General features: G+C 36.3%; 2 protein-coding genes across 2 annotated transcripts in view; one reads left to right on the forward strand and one right to left on the reverse strand.

The window, feature by feature from the left end:
* Positions 1 to 87: 87 nt before the first annotated feature.
* LOC110460522 (protein FAM111A-like) lies at positions 88 to 8,829 on the forward strand (the record flags this gene model as incomplete). The annotated part of the gene is made up of 4 exons (XM_021513483.1): positions 88 to 150; positions 3,438 to 3,509; positions 4,183 to 4,377; positions 7,731 to 8,829. Coding segments are annotated over 4 exons (974 nt in total), but the record flags the coding sequence as incomplete, so codon positions are not given.
* Positions 8,830 to 9,494: 665 nt separating this feature from the next.
* Positions 9,495 to 23,707, reverse strand: part of LOC110460524 (Golgi pH regulator B-like) — a 24,129-nt gene continuing 9,916 nt past the window's right edge. The window contains exons 6-15 of the mRNA XM_021513484.1: positions 21,841 to 21,961; positions 20,630 to 20,710; positions 18,971 to 19,083; positions 18,509 to 18,597; positions 17,065 to 17,157; positions 16,298 to 16,393; positions 14,894 to 14,983; positions 12,441 to 12,506; positions 11,344 to 11,402; positions 9,495 to 10,532 (exon numbers count right to left, since the gene is read on the reverse strand). Coding sequence (XP_021369159.1) covers positions 10,388 to 10,532; positions 11,344 to 11,402; positions 12,441 to 12,506; positions 14,894 to 14,983; positions 16,298 to 16,393; positions 17,065 to 17,157; positions 18,509 to 18,597; positions 18,971 to 19,083; positions 20,630 to 20,710; positions 21,841 to 21,961 — 953 coding nt within the window. The 3' untranslated portion in view covers positions 9,495 to 10,387. The remainder of the gene's footprint in view (positions 10,533 to 11,343; positions 11,403 to 12,440; positions 12,507 to 14,893; positions 14,984 to 16,297; positions 16,394 to 17,064; positions 17,158 to 18,508; positions 18,598 to 18,970; positions 19,084 to 20,629; positions 20,711 to 21,840; positions 21,962 to 23,707) is intronic.

Here is a 23,707-nt window from a genome sequence, read left to right on the forward strand (position 1 = left end):
ACTTAGGGAAATACGGGCAGTTTTCCGCCATACCTCTTTGTTCATATAGCACGAAACCAACTCGTACTATCCTTTTCTGCCATTCAGGTAGAGAAAATAACGACGAGCCACAGCCGATGTTCAGTGGGAGAAATGGTGCTGACAGAAAGAGTAAGTTTATACCACCTGAACCTGAGATTTTTAACAGCTATATTTGCACCTAATCTTGGTTGTTCAGAGTAAAGTAACACGGTTGATGGGTTTACTCCTACTGTTCCAGATTTTGTTTTCCCTTTTAGAAAACTTCTATATGCATGCAAAATTCTTCTTTTTCGATGGACATGACCTCCGTTTCACCACATGCTGTTTCGATCAATCAATTTTGTTCGCAATCATACAGACATTTTCCCAAATGGTGGCTCTATGACTGCAAACAAGAGGCCCAGAGGGCCTGTATCGCTCACCTGTTTCTTTTGTTACATGAAACTGACATAAAGGTAACTTCAGACCAAATTAGGTAACTAGAACACAAGACATTTTAACATCTCTTAAACGCTTTTAAAGATATTGTTGTTTGAAATTTGAAATTTTATCTTCGGGCCAGGTGAGCTAAAGATGTAAGAAAAAATATTGCGTGTGTTTTCGGAGGACACGTAGATAATTTCAGTTGAAGGGGAATACATTTTACGTTTTAAAAGAAACCTTATCCATCTGTTAAACGCTATCAGGCATATTTTGTACATCAACTAGAAATGTATTTGTGGTGTGAGGAAGTTTTGCACGTGGAGTCAATCATTCGACATCAAGAGCTTTCATCCATTCCCGTATAAATCATTGGGATGGCTTTTCTTTTTTAAACTTAAAGTTGAACTAAACCCCTTGAATGTGTAGATATTACTCTGAACACCTCAGTTAAGGTCACAATATAGTAGTAAAATTCCTCTAATCCCTAACGATTCACATTGATAGTGTCTGTACGGAACGAATTCTGTGTACTGGACTTTTCTGCGCTTACCACTGNTCCCCAAAGCTATGTTACGCTAGTGCGCGCATCCAACCGTGCACTGTTATGACGCGTCCTCAGGTATTTTTTATACAGGTAGCTATATCGGAATCCCGTGTCTAAGAATAGATTATTGTAAACAGACCACATATTTGGTATTTCGGCATTATTTGTTGGTTTTTAAGCACTTGATATAATTACTATTGCTAGTTGGAGGGTAAAACAATTCATAAACTTCATCAAAAATAGTCTTACCTACAAAGCGTAGCTGTACTGTACACATGTACAGGGATTTGTTGACATGCTTCGATAGAAGTATGTCGCACTAAATAGTAAAGAAATTATTACTAACAAAACTGATAAAACAATAGGTATGTTATTAAAATGAAAACAAAATTTTCCATCGATTTAAAAAACAAAATTGCCTTATGAAGGAAAATGATCACATGCCTAAATATTTTTAAAAAATATATAACTTAAGGAGGATTCGAACCTGCACCGTTTATTTTCTAGTCGCAAGTAACTGCGTTACACATTCGGCTACATAGAACATATAGATATTGGCAATTACAAACTTATTTAACCCGAGAAACACCGGTCGCAGTTTAGAGAAACTTGATCACCTCTGTTTTTCATTATTTTGAGCACTTTCCCAAAGGAGGACCACTTTTCCGTAATACGATTTCATTTTGCAAATTACATCACGTTCACAAAAAGTCCGGGAAACCCCATCACTTTCATAGATATAGTGTATATGGCTATATTTGCAGTATCATATTAGCAATACCTAATTTCTCAGCAGTTTAAAAAATCATATTCAATTGGTTTTGTGTCTTTTGTATGCATTTTTGCTACCCGAAATGTTTTACTCCTTAATTTTTTTCCCCGTTTTCATAAATGCCGACTTAGGGAAATACGGGCAGTTTTCCGCCATACCTCTTTGTTCATATAGCACGAAACCAACTCGTACTATCCTTTTCTGCCATTCAGGTAGAGAAAATAACGACGAGCCACAGCCGATGTTCAGTGGGAGAAATGGTGCTGACAGAAAGAGTAAGTTTATACCACCTGAACCTGAGATTTTTAACAGCTATATTTGCACCTAATCTTGGTTGTTCAGAGTAAAGTAACACGGTTGATGGGTTTACTCCTACTGTTCCAGATTTTGTTTTCCCTTTTAGAAAACTTCTATATGCATGCAAAATTCTTCTTTTTCGATGGACATGACCTCCGTTTCACCACATGCTGTTTCGATCAATCAATTTTGTTCGCAATCATACAGACATTTTCCCAAATGGTGGCTCTATGACTGCAAACAAGAGGCCCAGAGGGCCTGTATCGCTCACCTGTTTCTTTTGTTACATGAAACTGACATAAAGGTAACTTCAGACCAAATTAGGTAACTAGAACACAAGACATTTTAACATCTCTTAAACGCTTTTAAAGATATTGTTGTTTGAAATTTGAAATTTTATCTTCGGGCCAGGTGAGCTAAAGATGTAAGAAAAAATATTGCGTGTGTTTTCGGAGGACACGTAGATAATTTCAGTTGAAGGGGAATACATTTTACGTTTTAAAAGAAACCTTATCCATCTGTTAAACGCTATCAGGCATATTTTGTACATCAACTAGAAATGTATTTGTGGTGTGAGGAAGTTTTGCACGTGGAGTCAATCATTCGACATCAAGAGCTTTCATCCATTCCCGTATAAATCATTGGGATGGCTTTTCTTTTTTAAACTTAAAGTTGAACTAAACCCCTTGAATGTGTAGATATTACTCTGAACACCTCAGTTAAGGTCACAATATAGTAGTAAAATTCCTCTAATCCCTAACGATTCACATTGATAGTGTCTGTACGGAACGAATTCTGTGTACTGGACTTTTCTGCGCTTACCACTGGTCAAATCTAAAGTGTTCTGAATCGTATGTATAATACAACGAAAAGGGCAGGCAACTTATAAAACCGTGAAAATGTAACAGATAAATACCATTCAAATAATATTTTATGTAAACCAAACCAGAATAAATCAAGGCTACGATCATCCTCGTGATCCGACAGTCCACCAGCAGTGTCAAAAAGCTTATTACATAACATAATAACTAGAAATATGAAGAAAGTACAATGTATGATACATTGTTCTATTTTGAGATGGAATTATGTAACAATGGAACCGTCAGCCTTATTTGTCTGCATATTCAACATCACTAAATATATATAGCATTACACTGATTTCTTAGATTTAATAGGGGACAGTTTTCAAAATTTAGGTGCGTACTATATATAAAATGTTTAATGATGTAGCATTATTCTGGGGGTAATCGTAGCGTTTTAGTTTAATTAACCAATGTTTTGACGGGTGTGAACACAGTCCTAGTGCTTTTATTTGTTCTATTCACAAAAAATATTTATGAAGGAAGTCGTATTAATACTATGCCTGATCTACGTCTGCAGGAAAACAGGGACCCAGTGGTGACCGGGATCAGGGAGATGAATCCAAGCCTAGCAATGAGAAACGGATCAAAGGTAAGTATGTTTTTTGTAATTTTAACAAAGTACAAAAACAATTATGCCAGGACAGAATGCCAGAATTTTCTTCAAATGGAGGAGTGCTCCAAATAATTTACGTACATTTTATTCTTAAAGGAGTTACTTGACCAGGAGACACTGAATGGCCCTAACTATAACTGTTTCTAGAAGATTACGGTTCATTACACTCTAGTGGTATATTTCACCTTATTAATACATGAGGTTTCTGCCATACATAAAGGATCTTACATTAGTGCCAATGTCATATCAAATTATTGAATGAGTTAATAAGTTCAATATATGGACACAAATGTAAGATCATATCTATCACAAAACACAACCAGAACACAACTATGTGTTATCAGCCGAATCATGTTATTAGTCCCCTTCCATCTGATAATCCCTTTACCGCGGGGTCACTAAATTCCACCTTACCGAAAATTCGACCTTATCATCTTTTTCGTTCTTAAACATAAATGAAAATATTCAATTATCAACAGTGTTATGTTGCTCAAAGTAAAGAACCAACTGTATTATTTTATTTTCTATTTAACCTGAAAGAATCATGCACTTCAATTCAANTGACCTGTTCACTACTTATATATAAATTAAATGCCAACACTACAGAATGATCAGCTGTAATATGACTTCTGACATTTTCTCTCTATAGTTGTTGATGAAGAAGACCGTCCTTATCAGTTTAGAAAACAGATGGACAATACCCACGACGCAAGAATAATTGACGTGTGGACGCGTGCAAGACACGCTGTTGGACGCATCAGAGGGCCACTTTACACCGGAACAGGGATAAGAGTTGGTACCAAGTACATTCTCACCGCCTACCATGTCGCTGCAGACATAACAAGTAAGTTAGTATGAACGATGATTCTACTTCGAGCTTTTCAGGCTTAAAACAATTTCCCTTGTCAAGATGTTCGTAGCTTTTTTTGCCAATATATTGGCAACTTATTTTGAGGAATTGCAATTTATAGTTCCTTGATGGCAACAATTGTAAAGGTCCTGCAGTTTTCTTTTTATTTCCATTTTCAATAATCAAACTTCGAACTACCATAGTTCTGTAAAACGTATCGCAAAGTGTGAATTTCGTTGAATACTTCATAAGCTTAAACCAAAGTTTTACTAAAGTGATAGTGGTAATAAGACAGTAGCATTCTGTGATGCGTGCTATATTTTTTGCCTGAATAAATGGCCTTGAATTACATTCAAGGTCACAGGAATCAAATATATAAAACGTTTAAACAACTCCTGAATAACCAGGAGGCCCAGTGTGTTGAAAGTTGATCAGTTTGTACCTTGCATGGAGTGCTATAAAGTATTTTCAAATAAATGACCTTGACCTACTTCCAAGGTCACAGGGTTCAAATATATAGAAACCTTGAAACAACTATGTATGCATAACCAGGAGGCCCTTGGTATATTTTTATATTTGACATTGTAGGGTAGTATAGTGTAAGATTTCCTGCAGCAAATTGCCTTGACCAACTTTAAAGGTCACAGAGGTCAAATGTGTAAAAACCTTCCTCCTAATAACAAAGAGTGCCAGGGTGATGATAGTTGGCCGATAGCATGCTGGGATAGAGAAGTACAAAGTTGCATCAAAGAAATGACCTTGACCTGCTTTCAACGTCACATGGGTCAGGTGTTAAATATTAAAAAATATCAATACTGGAAGCGGAGGGTTATCATGCCAGTAGCATTCTTGGATAAAGGGCTTCTAAATTTGTTTAAATGAATTACCTTTGCCCACCTTCAAGTTCACAAATCATAACTAGAGACCCAGAGGGCCTGAATCGCTCACCTGGATATCTAAGCAATCATGGCAAACTATTTTCCAAATGATATCCAAGGGAATATGCCAGACTCCAATGCCAATTCTTGTAGTATGTCTGTATTAGATTTTTAATGCCCAGCAATTTAATGTATGGTTATGGGTTGGGGATCTCACCTGTTTCCAAGCTGGGACTTAAAAACTAGATCCCTAGGGTTGTGGCCAGACACCAGGATCAAATCTAATATCAAGACTGCATTCGTCTCCTTTTGTCCAGCACTTGTATTTATAGTCTTGGGGTGGGGATCTCAACTGTTTCAAAGTTATGACCTAGGGGTTAAGTCTGCAAGTATGGGGCAGACCCTAAGGCCATCCTGGAAGCATATGTGCATTCATCTCTTTATACTCAGCAATTGTATCTCAACTGTTTCCAAGCTGTGACTACGAAACACGGTCCCTAGGGGTTCGGTCAGACCCCAGGGTCTATTCTAATACCATGACTACTTTTGTCTCTTTTTGCCAAGCATTTGTATATATAGTTCTGGGTTGGGGATCTCAACCATTTCAAAGTTATGCCCCATGGACTATGTCTCAAAGGGTGGGGCCAGACCCTAGGCCATCCTGGAAGCAAATGCGCATGCTTCTCTTTATACTCCACAGTTGTATATATGGTTATACCGTGGGGATATCAACCATCTCCAAGTAATAAACTTGTTTTGGCCCCACCACTTAGCACGGGGAGGGGTGGGTCAGCCCCACCATTTGTACAATTTTGAATCCCTGCCTCTCATAAATGCTTCTGACCAAATATGATCAATATCCATGGCATAATTCTACAGCAGAAGTCGTTAATAGCAATATAGCCAAATTGCCCCCTTTTGGACCCTCCCCTCAGCCCTCTGGGGGGTCACCCCAACCATTTGTACAATTTTGAATCTCCACTACCGAGGGATGCTTCCAGTCAAATATGGTTGATATCTATTTCTTAGTTCCAGAGAAGAAGTCGCTTAAATCAATATAGCACAATTGCCCCCTTTTGGCTCCGCCACTCAGGTCCCTGGGGAGGGCGGACCCACGGTTTATAAACGATTGGTTCACCTTCGCTCATGGATGCTTCACACCAAATATGGAACAAATCCTTTTATTCCTACAGAAGAAGAAGGATTTTAAAGAATTTGCTATGTTTCCCATATTTGGCCTCAGGCCCCAGGGGGGCCAGACCCACGTTTTGTACAAAATTGGTACCCCTTCTACCAAAGATGCTTCAGACCAAATATGGAACAAATCCTTTCATTCCTGCAGAAGAAGGATTTTAAAGAATTTGCTATATTTCCCCTATTTGGCCCCGCCCCTAAGCCCCCAGGGGGGCCAGACTCACCATTTATACAAAATTTGTTCCCCTTCCCCTAAGGATGCTTTTGACCAAATGGTCAAAATCTGCTCAGTCATTTATGACCAGTAGCGATTTTTAGGAAAGTTGACGGACGACGGACGTCGGACGACTGACGCCGCGCCATGGCATAAGCTTACTTGCCCTTGGGCAGGTGAGCTAAAAAAGGTTTGTAAGATTGATGATATAAATGTTGATTGTTTTTAATTTTTTTATCTTATGTTTCCTTGTAACTAGCACATAAAAGAAACATCTTTTGTTTTGGTCCTGATTACACTTGTACCTCTTCATAAATTATACAAGCTGACACAAAATGCTGGAAAAAATGTCTCGAGCATTCTTGCGAAAATCAAATCAATCGTTGTAAACAGTGGGCTTGGCCCTTCTTTATGACATATGACCGTGGCCAATTTGGGTCGATATTTTTAAACAAAATGGACCAGGAATGGCTCCCAAAAGTGCAGCAGGACAGGGCTCAATAGAGGCAACCAGATTTTTTTTTCAATTGCTCCTTTAGTTCACATTGAGAAATCTTAATCGTGCAGTCGGGAACATTTGAAAGTCAAGGTCAAGGCGACTCAATACATGGAAATATTTGCAAAATTGCATTTGTTGAAAACATCAAATATGTTATAAATAAATGTTCGCAAACATATATCAGATCCAAGGAGGATCTACGCGCCCACCATCATACCATCATTAGGAGCCTTTATGTGAAATTTGGGAAAGATCTCGGCGTACATTCTGAGGAATAGCGCTAACAAACTTCATCTTTCAAAATTTAAGGTGGCCGTTTGTCGTTTTTCAATCTTTCCTTATATTCGATATTCATATCTCAGGACCAGGGAAAACCTTATTGTGAAATTTGAGAAAGATCCCTCAAGTACTTTTTGAGAAATAGCGCAAACAAGAAAGTACAAGATAGACAGACCAAAGATGAAGGTTGATTTTAATAGCCCACCATCGGATGATGATGTGCTAAAAATACTCTTATATATATCTTATATATACAAATCAATAAAATTATATTTCTTTACAGAACAAAACAAATCTGACGATGTCGACTGGTCAAAGCTTGATTCCAAACAAGTTTGGATCGAGTTCCATTTCCCCAAAAACAGCGCCATTGACAAATTCTACTTTGAACCGGAGCTGATAGCAGGTGACCGGCACCTTGATTTTGCATTTTTAGAATTGAAACCGGTAGCTTTTGAAATCCCAAAACCAATAACAAAGTTTGGGAAACCAGACAACAGTCAATTATTTGCATTGCTTGGTCACCCGGCTAAACCGAAAAGTGAAATAATGCAATTTGATTCCAATATTAAACTTTTTGATCTGAAAAATAGCGAGCGGCGTGAATATATGATAAAAGATGACAAAGAAAAATCTGGATATGAGGGAATCCGGGACGAAGGGAAAGTTCTGTTCGATTGTTGGGTCCAGCGCGGAGCGTCTGGGTCACCCGGAATCGTTATGGGAAACGATGACGAAGAACCAATCTGCACTTTGATGTTGGTGAGAGGATTCCCGAAACAGGCATTCCCAGAAAATGGCGATTTTCCACACGAGAAAATGATTGAGCAGGGTGTAACAATGGAGGCAATTGCTAAGAAAATATGTAGTATGGGAAAGAGCGCCAAAATACTGAAAATAGACATATTTGGTGATCATTTTCCATAACACTGAAAAAAGAATGTGGACTTTCTAGTGCCTTTCTCATTGTGAATCATGTGACCACAATTTGTGACACCCAAATCAGTAAGTTTTCGATAACTATGATTTTTGTATTTTTCTTTGAATCAATACGCTGTCGTAATTTCACTAACAATTGAAACTGCAAAATGCTTTGTACAGTAAAAAGTTACATAGGAAACATAATCTTTTAGAAATCATATCATATATTTTTTGATAAATTCTTTTTAAATCCCTTTTACAATGAAAAAGAGGTTGAAATATTCTTTTATGGGTCCATATTTACTTTTGAAAATTAGGACACAGCACAGTTTGGACATTTGGTAAGATCGGGATACAAAACTGCAGCAGTAGGTGCGAGTTAGATATTCTTTGGGCAGCTAAATACGTTGTATCCATGTTATTGTGTTGGATTTGTAAATAAAGTACATTTATATATTTTACACCTTGTGTTTAATGATTCAATTCATACAAGGAACATTACGAGTCAAATCGAGCCTGGGTTGAACCAATCAATGAAAGGATGATGTAAGAAGATGTCTAGTACATGTAGTCATGACTTGTACATCAGACATTAATGGGTTACTCCTTATGCTTAGCAATACGGCATATCAAAAGGGACGTGAAGACACCAGTGTATATATGAGGCGTGACATACGACAAATAGCATACAAACCAACCTGTTATGGTATACCAAACAATTGTTTAAATTTCAAACAAGTCCTCTAGAAGATGTTAGATCAATCTTATTGTCACCTCCTTGATAAGTCATGTTTAAAAACGCAATAAAAATTGAATTTAGGTATGTACTTTCAATATTTTGAACTGAAAATTTATAAAAAAGCATCACTTTTTGAAGTTAATCTGTAATAAGTCAATAAGGCCAATGTCTCTATAAAAATAGTTTTACGCATAATAACATGTCAACTGCTTTGCCAACAACTGAATGCTACTAAAAGACATATCTAAGTTTACTTATATACGTAGGTCATGGGAAGATTAATTTCTCTTTAACTAGCGAGGTTTCAATTTAGGGTGACTATACCGTCTTTTAGAGGACTTGTTAAACATAAGGCTTAACATTTTGGTCCCTCCCTCTGTCTGTCCAGCCCATGGACTGACAAGCAGCATAGGTGCTCCATGAAGTAAAAGTGCTTTAAAGTCACAAGCCAATATTTATTAATATTCTACACATTTGATGTACACAAAATATCTCAAACATTTCAAATTGTGCTACCATGCCCCAATATAGTTCAGCTTTACATAAGAGTGTGGAAGTCAAAGGTCAAAATGAAGGTCGCGAAGTTGTAAGTGAGGGGGTGGGGTCGTTCAAAGAATATCAATTATTAACTCAGTATGAGGAGTTCACACTGCAAAAAAAAGTTAATATGTTGGGAATCCCACATGCCACACATACCCTCTCCGGAATTTGACCCGGAGCCATTGCACATAGGAGCCTTCCAATGCTATTGGAAAGTTACCTTATATGGTAATAATCATACAAAAAATATTAATCACAAAATTCCTTTATTCATATGAATCTTCTGACATTTTGTTAAAGGCAAAGCTTTCGTGAAATAAATAAAGTTAAATGTATTTATGTAGACATGTTTAACACAACAACACAACGACGGACGATGGACGCTGCACCATGGCATAGCTCACTTGCCATTCGGGCAGGTGAGCTAAAAAAACGAATCATTCACCCCCTTGAGGTGAGATTGGGAATTTCAACCCTCTGGAAAATATTCTAAAGTTATCAAAAACTCAGCAAAACAACTTCAGGATTTCCCTATCTCACCCCAAGGGGTTGAGATATCCTGTTTCTATGATGCGTGATCTACCACCTTAGCATCACAGCGCACATCATGTCCTTCACTTGTTCCTGTTAGGGTGTGTATTGTATTATTAATTGTATAAAACACAGACATATGTAACAATGTCTAGATGCCTGTCTCTGAGGTTGATGTACATGTAAATTCTTTAGAACACAGCCTCACGTTACAATATGTCTTTCTCCGGTGCCTGTTTGTGAGCTATGTACAGAAATCCTATACTGGAAAGCGCACTGACAAGGAAGATGACATCGAACCAGCGATGATAAAAATTAAACTGGAGATCTCCCAGCACTTCTGTAATAATTGACCTGTAACATAAAGTCAGACAAACAACTTTTAGCCATCTTAGTTAAGGAAATTCGCTACATTTCTGTAAAAATAACCTCCTTTTTAAAGATTTCCACCAATAGAAATCTTTTATCAACTGTACTAGTATTATTGACTTCAACTTCAAATTGTGCTACTGCATACAATGACCTAGAAACACAAAATCAATTATTTTTTCATCCACACTCCTTCATTTTCTATGGTTTGTAAACCATCTTAGTTATTGGAAGCTCCTTCATCTGGAGTGCATCCTCAAACGTGTGACCATTTTGCAGATGAAACTAAAAGACTAGTTTGACTTGTTAATGTACATGAAAAAGAATCTTGCAGTCGCATAATGGTAAAACTGACTGGCATTGAAGTCATGTGTTGCTCTTCTGTAATCTTCAAAGGACAGGTATCAGCCCAGCAATTGGTAAGTATCTTTTACACGAGACCCATCACATAGCTAGCCACATGCCTACAATTTAGCTTTGACATACTCCAGGGGTGCAGAGAGGGAAGTGAAGATAACCTCTTGGAGTAACAAGGACCACTTTAAGAAACACTCGGTATCTGATGCATGAATCGCAATGAAGATTTGTTCTAAACTAGCACTTATACTTTGTTGAAACAGAGCTTACTGCAAAAATTTAACATTAACACTGTTACCTGAAAAGTGACACCCAAGTCCCTCTTTATTGATGTCGCAGGCATAATATATTTATGGATTAAAACGGATGTCAAGCCAAAAAAAATATACTGTTTTATGTTATTTATTTATTAACTAGCAGGCGGGGAAATCTATCTCACCTGTATTGAGCTGGCATGTTCATTCTGATGAGGAGGACCGAAGAAACAAAATACATCCCCTGTAAGAAAACATTCAAATTACAGTTATTTATTGAAAATGGTACGGGCATTTCATGTCAAATCAATTCAACGCTGTAAGTCTTCACTAGTAATACATTCCATATAACGGACCGTTTCAGTTGTGCCAACTTGGAATTGGTCTGTTAAAAGTAACAGTGCATTCCTTACATTCCTACACATGCCAATCTAATAATCTCACGGGAAAAATAGACAATTTCTCCAGAATAAATCTCAGCTGTTAAGGTGAAAAAAAAAAATGTAAAACAGTGCAGCTACCATCCAAATTTAAAAGCTCTGGGAGTCTAGACTGAATTTAAGTTGTTATACATAAACCAATATACCATTCAGTGAAAATCTGAAACGAAAACTTTTCACTGGCCACCATATCAAATCCAGCTTGGTACTCTTACATGATGGATTTCCTGGAAAAGCGGTTAATTCTTGTGGAATGTCACATTCCATTTAGGGGGGTGCCTGTTCCGTCGCGGCACAAATGAAACACTCCACTAAATGGAACATGCAACGTGACTAAGGCTGGGGCGCCATCAATTGTTTCATGTGGCAATGTCAATGAATATATGGTTTTATGCCATTATACATTGTTTGTGAGAATAAACACAATGCGACCTGCCTAATCAAACCACCTCTAGTATCGGCTAAGTTCAGATTATACAGGGTTCTTAATACAGGTTTAACTGTATCCTGTAGCCATATTGATTAATATTTTCTTTCAAAGTAAGAGAAGTCTACATTTTACTTATGTATTATATAGATGGATAACAGATTAGATATATGATGTATCAAATGTTGAAACTAACATTTTTCTCTCGTGTCATAGTTCTATTTATAGCTACATATCACTATTGACAACATAGAATGACACTTAAGAATCCTTGCCCCACTGCATTTATTTTTTCCCCCATGAAAGTTCTGCAAGGTATTGTTTACATACCAGAACTGATTTATCAAAACTAATATTTCCAATTTTTAGATCCAGTTTTTGGGAGATGGATCCTTAATATTGAAATCAGACTTACCATTATCATGGCGAGGCAGAGAACTATAATGTTCGACGACTTGCTGCTGGCTATGGCATAGAAAAACTGTAAATAAACCAATGTAAATACTACTGTACATGCTTTGGTAATACAATTTAACTTTGTTTCAGAGTACATATTTTAGAATTGTCATTTCTGTATGACCTCCAGAAAGCGTGTTAGGCAGTGGCCGTCCTGATTACTTGCTCTCTGGACCGTTATCTGTGATAATTTGGGTGACTGATCCCTGCTATGTAACTTCATGTTTCTACGTAATGTACTTAAGTGTACATACAGATATCTAGTGTCATGGTATATACAGTCTTTGGACAAAGGTAGCGGAACAATTTACTATCCGCGATTACATTATACTGACTTCTGTGTAGTGTAAACTGGAACCGTATTAGCAGTTACCGGTAAATTACATAGACAAAAAAGACTATGGTGTAACTATTGATAACAAACTTTCATTCAATGCTCATCTATCTGAAAAAGAAAAAAAAAAGCCAAGGAGCTGATTAGAAAAACAATGGAATATATGGACTGTAATACATAAGACATCATTCAGAATACTGCAACCAAATGCGAAGCCCACATCTAGTGAAACATATAGAGGCAAATGAAAACACCCAGAGAAAAGCCACTGAATTAATACCGGGAACGGAAGACCTGTCCTATCCAGACAGACTTAAACTCTGGCAGCTCCAACATTGACTTACAGACGTGTCAGAGGAGACATTATAGAACATTTTTTAAAATCACAACAGGAAAATATGACCCTGAGGTTACCAATTCAATTTCATCACATGCAATAAGAATACTGCCAGAAGGGGCCATGAGTACAAACAATACAAACATTCCTACAGTAGTTTGTTGTTGTTGAAATGATGATGTGAAAGGTGAATATATAGTACATTAATACAAAAAAATGTTTTTCACCAGTGCCAAGTCCATCAATCAGTTATCACTACAAAGTTTGGGTAAAACTAGAGGAGTGTGTAACACTTGAATGCCCTTTGCCACAGAAAATGTATCTCACTGTTTGACAATTTTCTATAAATAGTAACAGTGACCTTGACCTAGTAAAGGCACCATATTGGACTTCTGATCGACCCGAAAAATAACAACACTTTGTCAGGACCATGAGTCATTCATTCCTAAAAGGTTTCAGTTAAATTGGCCCATTATATATAACTTGACTTTAAGTTTGAAATAGTATTTTTTCCGAAATGGCGGCATTGGCGGCCATATTGGATATCTGATGGACCCGCAAAATTAACGACACTTTGTCAGGACCATGAGTCTTTCATTCCTAAAAGGTTTCAGTTCAATCAACCGATTAGAACTTGACTTTAAGTTTGTAAGAATTTTTTTCAAAATGGCGTCATTAGTGGTCATATTGGATTTCTGAGCGACCCGAAAAATTACAACACCTGGTCAGGGAGATGTCAGTAACATTCCCAGGAAATATAAATAAAATCCTTTTGACAGTATTTCAGCTTAAGTTGAAAATGAAAAATGTTAACGGACGACACACGATGATGGATGCTTGTTTAATCATAGAATTTTTAATATTTATTTACTTATTGCGATCATCTCATCAAGTACTGTTAAATTATTTGAATCTTGTCTCGACCATCACTGAGAAACCAATTGATACACTATAATGATACAGGGAACCAGTTATAATCCCCCTGTAAATAAATATATTGATTGAATATTTATTTCAAAGTTAAGAACACACAAAATGACTTCAATTGGCAATACTTACATTTAATACACACCCGAACTATCTAATCTGTCATTTAGAATAATTATGAGGTGATATGTCCATGATAATGTTGTAATTATTATATAATTATATCTTTGGTGTGGTTTGGTTTAGATTTTTATCTTATTAACAGCTATGGTCACTTAAGGACGTGCAAAGTTTTAATGGTGGAGGAAAGCTGGAGTACCCGGAGAAAAACCATTGACCTGTGGCCAATGCTGACTCTGAATTATATATTTGTTTTCAATTGACAGAGATTACAGCAGAGGATTTTCCAGTCAGAATAAAATCTGTGTATCTGTTTATGGACACCACTTATACTGTTGGAGATCTAGGTCTCACACGTTTGACAACAGGTGCTATTTCTGTTGTCTACTTCCAAGATCAAGTTATCTCAGTCTCGGGCTAAGATTCTGTAACATCCCAACCCCAGCTTACGCCTCAGTTGGGACAACGTTACAGAATCATAGCCCGCGACTGAGATAACCCGATCTCATTCAGTTACAGGTAATAGATTTTATAAATCTTATCCTGACCAGCAGCGTGGATATCTCTGTCAACTAGGGTGCATATAGATACCTATACTACTACATCCAATAATAGTCAAGGGTTGTCCAGTAAGTATACTTACTCTAGTAAGGGTCAGCAGAATAATCAAGGGTTGTCCAGTAAGTATACTTACTCTAGTAAGGGTCAGCAGTAACCCTCGGATAGATGTTATAATTATGATTCCTATGAGAACAAAAGATATCTGCTGTGCCCAAAATGTTACCTGTAAAAAATAAAATCATGGTTTATTCGATATTAAATTCAAGTTTATGAGTCCCATCAAGGTGAAAAACGTTATTTACTTCCTTCTGTCTCCTTTATTTCATTTAAGTAAATCTACGAGAGTAAGAACATGAACGACACATACTGGCATTCATGATGAAGTTAAAACTGATATTGGCTAGAGGGAGAAAAAGTGGATAAACAAAATCCCAATTTTGCTTTCAATTTGAAGATTCCTAAGAGAAAATAGATGATTAAAAAGATTAGTTTATAAAAATACTTGTATAGGAATTTTGTAGTACATGTTGAACACTTATCATTCATGTTTTTCCAATTTTGCCCTCACGATTGATTCAAACCTTCAAACTGAACACAAATTTATTTTTCATCATCAGTTTTCTAAAGATTGAATTTCTTATACTTTCAAACTTTGATGTTTCAAACTTTGCGGGACCATCAAGATAAATTTGAAACATTGAGACTTTGATTCACAAATGTTGAACTTCAAACATCTTTGAAATCTGAATAAGAAGCGACGTGATTGTGAACACAAGGCAAACAGTTCAATTTGAAATCTACCAATATTGTGTTTAATGTATTTCGAAAAGGTATGTTTGCACAGTAATTTACATCTTCAGGAGTTAACGTTCCAAGCCGATTATTTTACTTTGATTTAATAATATAATTGGCAATGTTTTCCTGGCAATTGGACCTTGATTGAAGTTCGAAGCAGCACGAAGTTTGACTTAGAAAAGTTTGATTCATAAATCGAACATCAGCAGTGTTAAACAGTTTGACACATGGAGACATTCAAATCTTTGAAGTTCAATTTATGGAAGTTTGACTGTATTCTGAGTGATAACATGACGGACATTATACCTGAAATATCTGCTACAGTCTGGGCTTGTATTTAAGAAACCATTCTCATGCTCAAGTATGGATTATGTGCTCAAACCAACTTTCTTGTAACTTACTTCATGTCAAACGATCAAAAAGTCAAATGTAAACATTATTTGGATTCAAGTCTCTTCAAAGTTCTTTCAAATCAGTGACAAATTAAAGTTTTATTATTAATTTATAACCGTAACAAGAAAATAAGCTTGAGCACACAATCCCATGCTTTAGCATGAGAACAATTTCATGAATACGGGTCCCAGTGTTTCTTACAGGGTAATGTGTATATATTTCCTTCAATGATCAATAGGAATGCAATGAAAATATCAAATTACAAAGATTTCCCCCCCACCCCCCCGAGGGAGAATGGATACTGTAACTGGATCGTGTCAAACCTAGAACAGCTTTCTGTTATACTTACATCAAATTGTATCCCAAAGAAGTTAACGGCTATTTCTATTCCTCTGGTGATGGGGTCCACTCTGCCCACTCGGTCAAAGATGATGTTGACCGTCGACTGTTAATTAACATCAAAGGTTTTCTCAGCCAATCAGAATCAAAACTGTTCTCAACCAATCAGAATCAAAACTGTTCTCAACCAATCAGAATCAAAACTATTCTCAGCCAATCAGAATCAAAACTGATCTCAACCAATCAGAATCATATCAAGCTAACTTCCATCATGGTTTTACGTTACTTACCAAAATATTTGTTGATACAAAATTTTGCAGATGGTTTGTTGGTCATTTTGAATTTAAGCTACCTAAAAAGTTAATCTTTTCACAATGCTGAAGTTCAGGCCTTAGGGCAAATATGGATTGATTACCTAAATCTGACCAACATGGAAAAATAAAACCTGAATTAAAACATATTTTTGAACTTTTAAATTTTAGATTTTAGTTGCAGACTGCTATTTACTTTCTGAAATTTAGTTGGTCATTAGTTATATGAGTATTTGCTTAACCCTTTAACCACTATATATCATAATGGACTCATCCAGATACTGGAAATACTGGAAATGTTTACATCTGAAATTGTACATTTTCAATATCAAAGTATGTATTAAATTAAAACATAGTTTTAAAGATTTTTTAAAACCAGTTTAAAAAGTGACATTTGTTCAAAATGGCAACGGTTGATCCCTAAAAACTAGGAAATACATGTACAATATAATCATAGGGTACTCACAATGAAGATTTTCCACACACAGTATATCGAAAAAAAATATCCAAGGAAATTAAAATATTTCCCTTTAAATGTCTTTGAATATGCAATCCTCTCCTAAAAAACAAAGAAAAAATGAGTCAGTGTTTTCTATTTTCATATTACACTAAATGTCAATGTAAAACAAGAAAAACTTTTATTCATGAGTACAGAATTATTACTAAACTTTATTCTACTGTGGAAACTTCTGGCAATTTCATTATTTCATTATTTCATTTCATGAGAAAAGTGCTTAAGCAGTGTTCAGGCAAGTTACAAGAAAACTAAAGAATAAGTTTCATAAATCTTGTATGAATGGGGAACAAATTCAAGATCCTTTTAATCACATTTCAGAGCAGACTTCAACCGAGAAATAAAATTTACAGATATGTGATGCAATATATTCATAATCTTTTTGAAAATGATGTAAAAAAATCTCCATTCAACTGCCGAATTTCACCCCAGAAATAAAATGTTCATATGTGATTCGAAATATTCATAAAATTGATTTGAAAAATGATGAAAAAAATCTTCATTTAACTGCCGAATTTCCCCCCAGAAATGAAATCTAAGGCATAGCAGTACATGATGCACTGGTCGTTCACCTTTAACCCAGGTTTGCTTCCCCAATCAGAAGTGAAAAGGAATAGGTCTCCAGCCTCATCATGATCACATCAGATTTCTCTTGTGTAATTTGGTTTCATCCCTCATAAAGACCCCTCCCCCTCTTTCATCCAAGCCAACAAGTGTTATTGATATAAGTTGAGAGATTTTGTTTCGTGCTCGGTCATTGTTATAAAAATAGACAATTTTTTGTGTTTTTATGTTTACTTATATATATAAATATATATAAATCTATCTAAGAGATCCCACTTCACCCTGAGATATACATTTTACCTGTGATATACATATGCAAGACCACACACTTGCGTTTTTCTAACGAATCAGAAAGCACGAGTTTATTGCGCGGACGAATACATTCACGAGTACACGGAGCCATGAGTGAATATATGTCCGCGCAATGAAAGAGTGCTTTCTGATTCGTTAGAAAAACAGAAGTGTGTGGTCTTGCTTATCACATACCTTCCGTATATGGTATAGATTGATACAAAGATTTTATAAACTTTGAAATCTTTTGCAAATACCAGGAACTTTTCAGTTCGTCATGACAAGGGCATTCCCATAAAAAGTAGTTCCGGCTAGTAGGTAAATACAACATTCCGTATTGCACATGTGCAATACAGAACATTGTATTTCATAGTCTGAAAATTGCTTATATTAAACAAGATTCAACAGGTATGTGATATACAAAACTTACCTGTGATATACAAAACTTACCTGTGATATACAAAACTTATACAAAACTTACCTGTGATATACAACACTTACCTGTGATATACAAAACTTACCTGTGATATACAACACTTACCTGTGCATAGTGAAGATCCACACTTTCCAGAAACAACTGTCGGCTGAGTTCTTCTAAAGCTGCTGTATCTTGCTTTAACAAACCAACATCTGGTGATATAAGTTAAGGAATAATTCATGGTTGGTTTTTATTAACAATGACCTTGACCTTAGAAACATTTTAAACCCCTATTGCTCTTCTATAATCTACGGAAACAAACAGACAATGATGACAGGGGGACAGGCGGATGGCACCCACATCTCTGATGCAGGGCCCTAACAAGTATTCATTCCAATTTTCCCTACTGTTAATGATAACCAGATGTATGTCACACATATTTCTCACAAACATCAAAAGTCAAATATGAGATTTGCCCACAGAAAATGTTGCACGTCTTTAACAATAATAAACTCAGAACATACAAAATGCTCAGTCCCTGTCCACCGTCCCCGGTTTTCTGTCTCCTACTGAAGATAAGGATACTTTCTGAAGATCCAGAGGCTGCTGAAGTAACAGTTTTCAGCATGCCCCACAGTCCCCCCTGCTTCTTGTTGACAGTGGCCTGGCGTAGACTGTCTTCCTTCGCCTTTGCAATCCTGTACAGACAATGACGATAAAGGTATTTACATGAGTATTCTGCCATAGAAGTGAATTATCAAAGACACGAAAAACACAAAAACCAAATTAGCTACAATGATATTTTTAAAATAGCGAAAATTTAGATACAAAAACTTTGATATGTCCTTACCATGAATTATGAGATAGAAAGAGAAAGCTACAAGGGAGATAACTCTGACTGTCATATGCTCAGCTAGGCTGAGGTACTACCCCACCAATGAATATAAACATGGTGTGTGCAATTAGATAAATCAATTATTATTTTTTGTATTAAATCTTAATATAGATGGTATTCAATAGAAAAACGTATTAATTTTCTATTAAATAAATTACTTATTTTTAAATATAAACAACAAAATCAAACAAGAGAATCTGTAAGTAAGCTCACAAAACATCCCCCACTTAATCTTATCTAGATATTTCTTGGTGCGCATCCACAACCCCTTCCCTTCCTGATTTTCCCATTTGGGAACATATTTCACCCAAAAAGAATGTCTGCTTGCGCCAGTTGACATTCTGAACCGGAAATAATATCCACACAAAGGTGACAGCGAAAGAAAATAGTCTGTTATAAAAAAATATATATATAATGTTACGAAGAAATATTGTGAGGATAACAACACCATTTTAAGGGTAAACATGCATATGGAAAAGCCAATGACAATAAAATGGTTTTGAAAAAAAATCTTCTACATAGTTTTAATGTTCATGGTAGTAGGTACCTCCACGCAAATCTTCTATCTGTTTATGTTTGTCACAGACCAAGGATGTATGACAAATGATCATTGAGCCTGGAAGTCATTTTGGAAATATGGTATTTAGCTGAATCTTAATGAATGGAGAAATTTATCACATTTTTGCTAGTGAAATATCGGATTTCATTAACTTGATAAAACTGATATTTTTCACACTGTTACAAATTTCAAAAATGATATTTTCAGTGTGAAAATATCGCTTTTTGGTATTGACCACTTATAACAGTATCTTCTATTCGCTGCATTCAAAGGCAACAATTTTTTGTTCAGATTCAAATGAAGCGACGGTAGAACAAGTGGTTGTTATGGTAAATGTTTGGTACACACACTTAAGTGTTTACATAAATATACAATTAACAACAGTTTTATAAGCAATCACACCAGAAAATAGCAGAAAACGTCGGAATTGCGTTGAGTTCAAAATGGTGCGCAGCCTTGTTGTCAAGCGTGACGTCATTAGAATATGGTGCTATTTATTACACTTCTGATTCCTGCCCTTTTTAAATGCCTTACATTTTTCATGTTTTATGCTTTAAAAATGTTATAAATAGAAAATTCAATAGTGTCTTCAGTAATAACAAATATATTCCACTGGTGTGGCTAATATTTTGATATTTTTCACCCGTGTTGCGCACTCGTGAAAAATATCAAAATATTAGTCACACGAGTGAAATATATTTGTTATTACTGAAGACACCAATAAATATCCTCTATATATTAAGGTAGAAGTATATAGATGATAAACAGTTTATCACACAGTATTTTCCACCTTTTCTTTTTGAGAATGATCATATCCATGGTCTGTATAAGTCGTTTCTCTATGGAGAGGATATCAGCATCGGTCACATTTCTGAAAGACAATGTAAAGTGTGTTAAACACATTACCTTATATAAGCCTACACTCAAGGATTAATGTCAAGTCTATAAAGGTATATAAGCTTAAGTTTAGGGATTAAATGTTTTTTGTATGCCTTTACAAAATTATCTTTAACAAGGCCCATCGTTTCCTAGTCTCGGTTATAACATTTTCGAGGACATAAAACGTTTCGCTTTCAATCAATAACCCAAGACCCAAATTTGAGAGTCCAGGGCCCGTATTCATGAAACCGTTCTCATGCTCAAGCATGAATTCTGTGCTCAAACCAGCTTTCTTGTAACTCACTTAAATCATGTAAAACAATCAAGAAGTAAATGTAAACATTGAAAACAGTATTCGGCTTTACTTCTCTTTAAACATTTTCTAAATCTTTGAAAAAATAAGATTTGTTTATCAATTTATAGCTGAAACGAGAAATTAGGCCTAAGCACGTTAATTTGGGATGGGGCCTCCTTGGTCTCTATTTGGGACGAAAATAAACCAATTGGGAGGGAAAATATTTTGGGAATTAGGCATACAATTTGACTAATGGGACCAATGAATGGCCACCAAAAGTCCCCAGAACTCCACTGACAAGGATCCTGACTATTTAGCATTAAATACACAAATTCTATACCTTAAAATAGTGATAATAAGAAAGGCTTATTTTCTTTTTTAGTAAGGACTCTTAGACTTATTATTGAAGCTGGCTTATTTTTAATGTTATTCAGACAGTAAGACATATTGATGGCTTATTCTGAAGTCCTTTTTTCAGAATGGAAAAATATAATATCATACAATGCCTGTTTAATAAAACAATGTTTTTTCTTTCATCAAATTATTACAATATTATTAATAGATCAAGAAATCCGAAAAAGTTCAAACGAACTGGAATGTGGTACCTACCTGAAATCTAAGGCATATTTTCAATTCCTTCAGTGCTAGTCCTATTTTTAGACAGCTTATTTCCTGATATGGCTGACTGCAAGGGATCCTATATATAGCTAGGCTTATTTCAAAGTCAACTTATTTTCAAATCAGGCTTATTATCACAACTTTAGGATATTTTGTGATTAAAGGCCTCTATGTAATACTTTAAAAAGTTGAATGTACTACTGTGTTACCTGATAAAAAGGAACATGGATGTGTAGGGATAGTTGACTGCACCAAACCCTGACAGTAAGGCCATCAAGGTCACTCCGATCACGCCAACACGCCCGATACACTGCTCTATAGAGAATATTCCTGTAACAGAAAACTAAACATCAGGGTGACTCTGATCATGCCAACACGCCCCATACACTGCTCTTTAGAGAATAATCTTGTCACAGAAAAATAAACATCATGGTGACTCCGATCACTCCTACACGCCCGATACACTGCTCTATAGAGAATATTCCTGTAACAGAAAACTTAACATCTGGGTGACTCTGATCAATCCAACACGCCCGATACACTGCTCTATAGAGAATATTCCTGTAACAGAAAACTAAACATCAGGGTGACTCTGATCACGCCAACACGCCCGATACACTGCTCTATAGAGAATATTCCTGTAACTGAAAACTTAACATCAGGGTGACTCTGATCACGCCAAAACGCCCAATACGCTGCTCTATAGAGAATATTCCTGTAACAGAAAAATAAACATCAGGGGGACTCCGATCACTCCAACACACCCGATACACTGCTCTATAGAGAATATTCCTGTAACAGAAAACTTAACACCTGGATGACTCCGATCACCCCAACACGCCCGATACACTGCTCTATCGAGAATATTCCTGTAACAGAAAAATAATCATCAGGGTGACTCTGATCACGCCCGATACACTGCTCTATAGAGAATATTCCTGTAACAGAAAAATAAACATCAGGGTGACTCTGATCACACCAACACGCCCGATACACTGCTCTATGGAGAATATTTTTGTAACAGAAAAATAAACATCAGGGTGACTCTGATCACGCCAACATGCCCGATATGTTGCTCTATAGAGAATATTCCTGTTACAGAAAAATAATCATCAGGGAGCCTCTGATCACGCCCGATACACTGCTCTATAGAGACCATTTCTGTAACAGAAAAATAAACATCATGGTGACTCCGATCGCCCCAACACGCCCGATACACTGCTCTATAGAGAATATTCCTGTAACAGAAAAATAAACATCAGGTTGACTCTGATCACTCCAACAAGCCCCATACACTGCTCTTTAGAGATTTCCTGTTAAAGAAAAATTGTCATCAGGGTGGCTCTGATCAAGCCCAATACACTGCTCTATAGAGAATATTCCTGTAACAGAAAAATAAACATCATGGTGACTCCGATCACCCCAACACGCCCGATACACTGCTCTATAGAGAATATTCCTGTAACAGAAAAATAAACATCAGGGTGACTCTGATCACGCCCTAAACACTGCTCTATAGAGAATATTCCTGTAACAGAAAAATAAACATCAGGGTGACTCCGATCACTCAAACACGCCCGATACACTGCTCTATAGAGAATATTCCTGTAACAGAAAACTTAACATCAGGGTGACTCTGATCACGCCAACACGCCAAATACACTGCTCAATAGAGAATATTCCTGTAACAGAAAAATAATCATCAGGATGACTTTGATCACGCCAAATACACTGCTCTATGGAGAATATTTTTGTAACAGAAAAATAAACATCACGGTGACTCCAATCACCCCAACACGCCCGATACACTGCTCTATGGAGAATATTTTTGTAACAGAAAAATAAACATCACGGTGACTCCAATCACCCCAACACGCCCGATACACTGCTCTATAGAGAATATTCCTGAAACAGAAAACTTAACATCAGGGTGACTCTGATCACGCCCACACGCCAAATACACTGCTCTATAGAGAATATTCCTGTAACAGAAAAATAAACATCACGGTGACTCCAATCACCCCAACACGCCCGATACACTGCTCTATAGAGAATATTCCTGTAACAGAAAAATAA

The sequence above is a fragment of the Mizuhopecten yessoensis genome, unplaced genomic scaffold (genome assembly GCF_002113885.1).
Source record: "Mizuhopecten yessoensis strain PY_sf001 unplaced genomic scaffold, ASM211388v2 scaffold10419, whole genome shotgun sequence".
In the NCBI taxonomy this organism is placed as follows: Eukaryota; Metazoa; Mollusca; class Bivalvia; order Pectinida; family Pectinidae; genus Mizuhopecten; species Mizuhopecten yessoensis.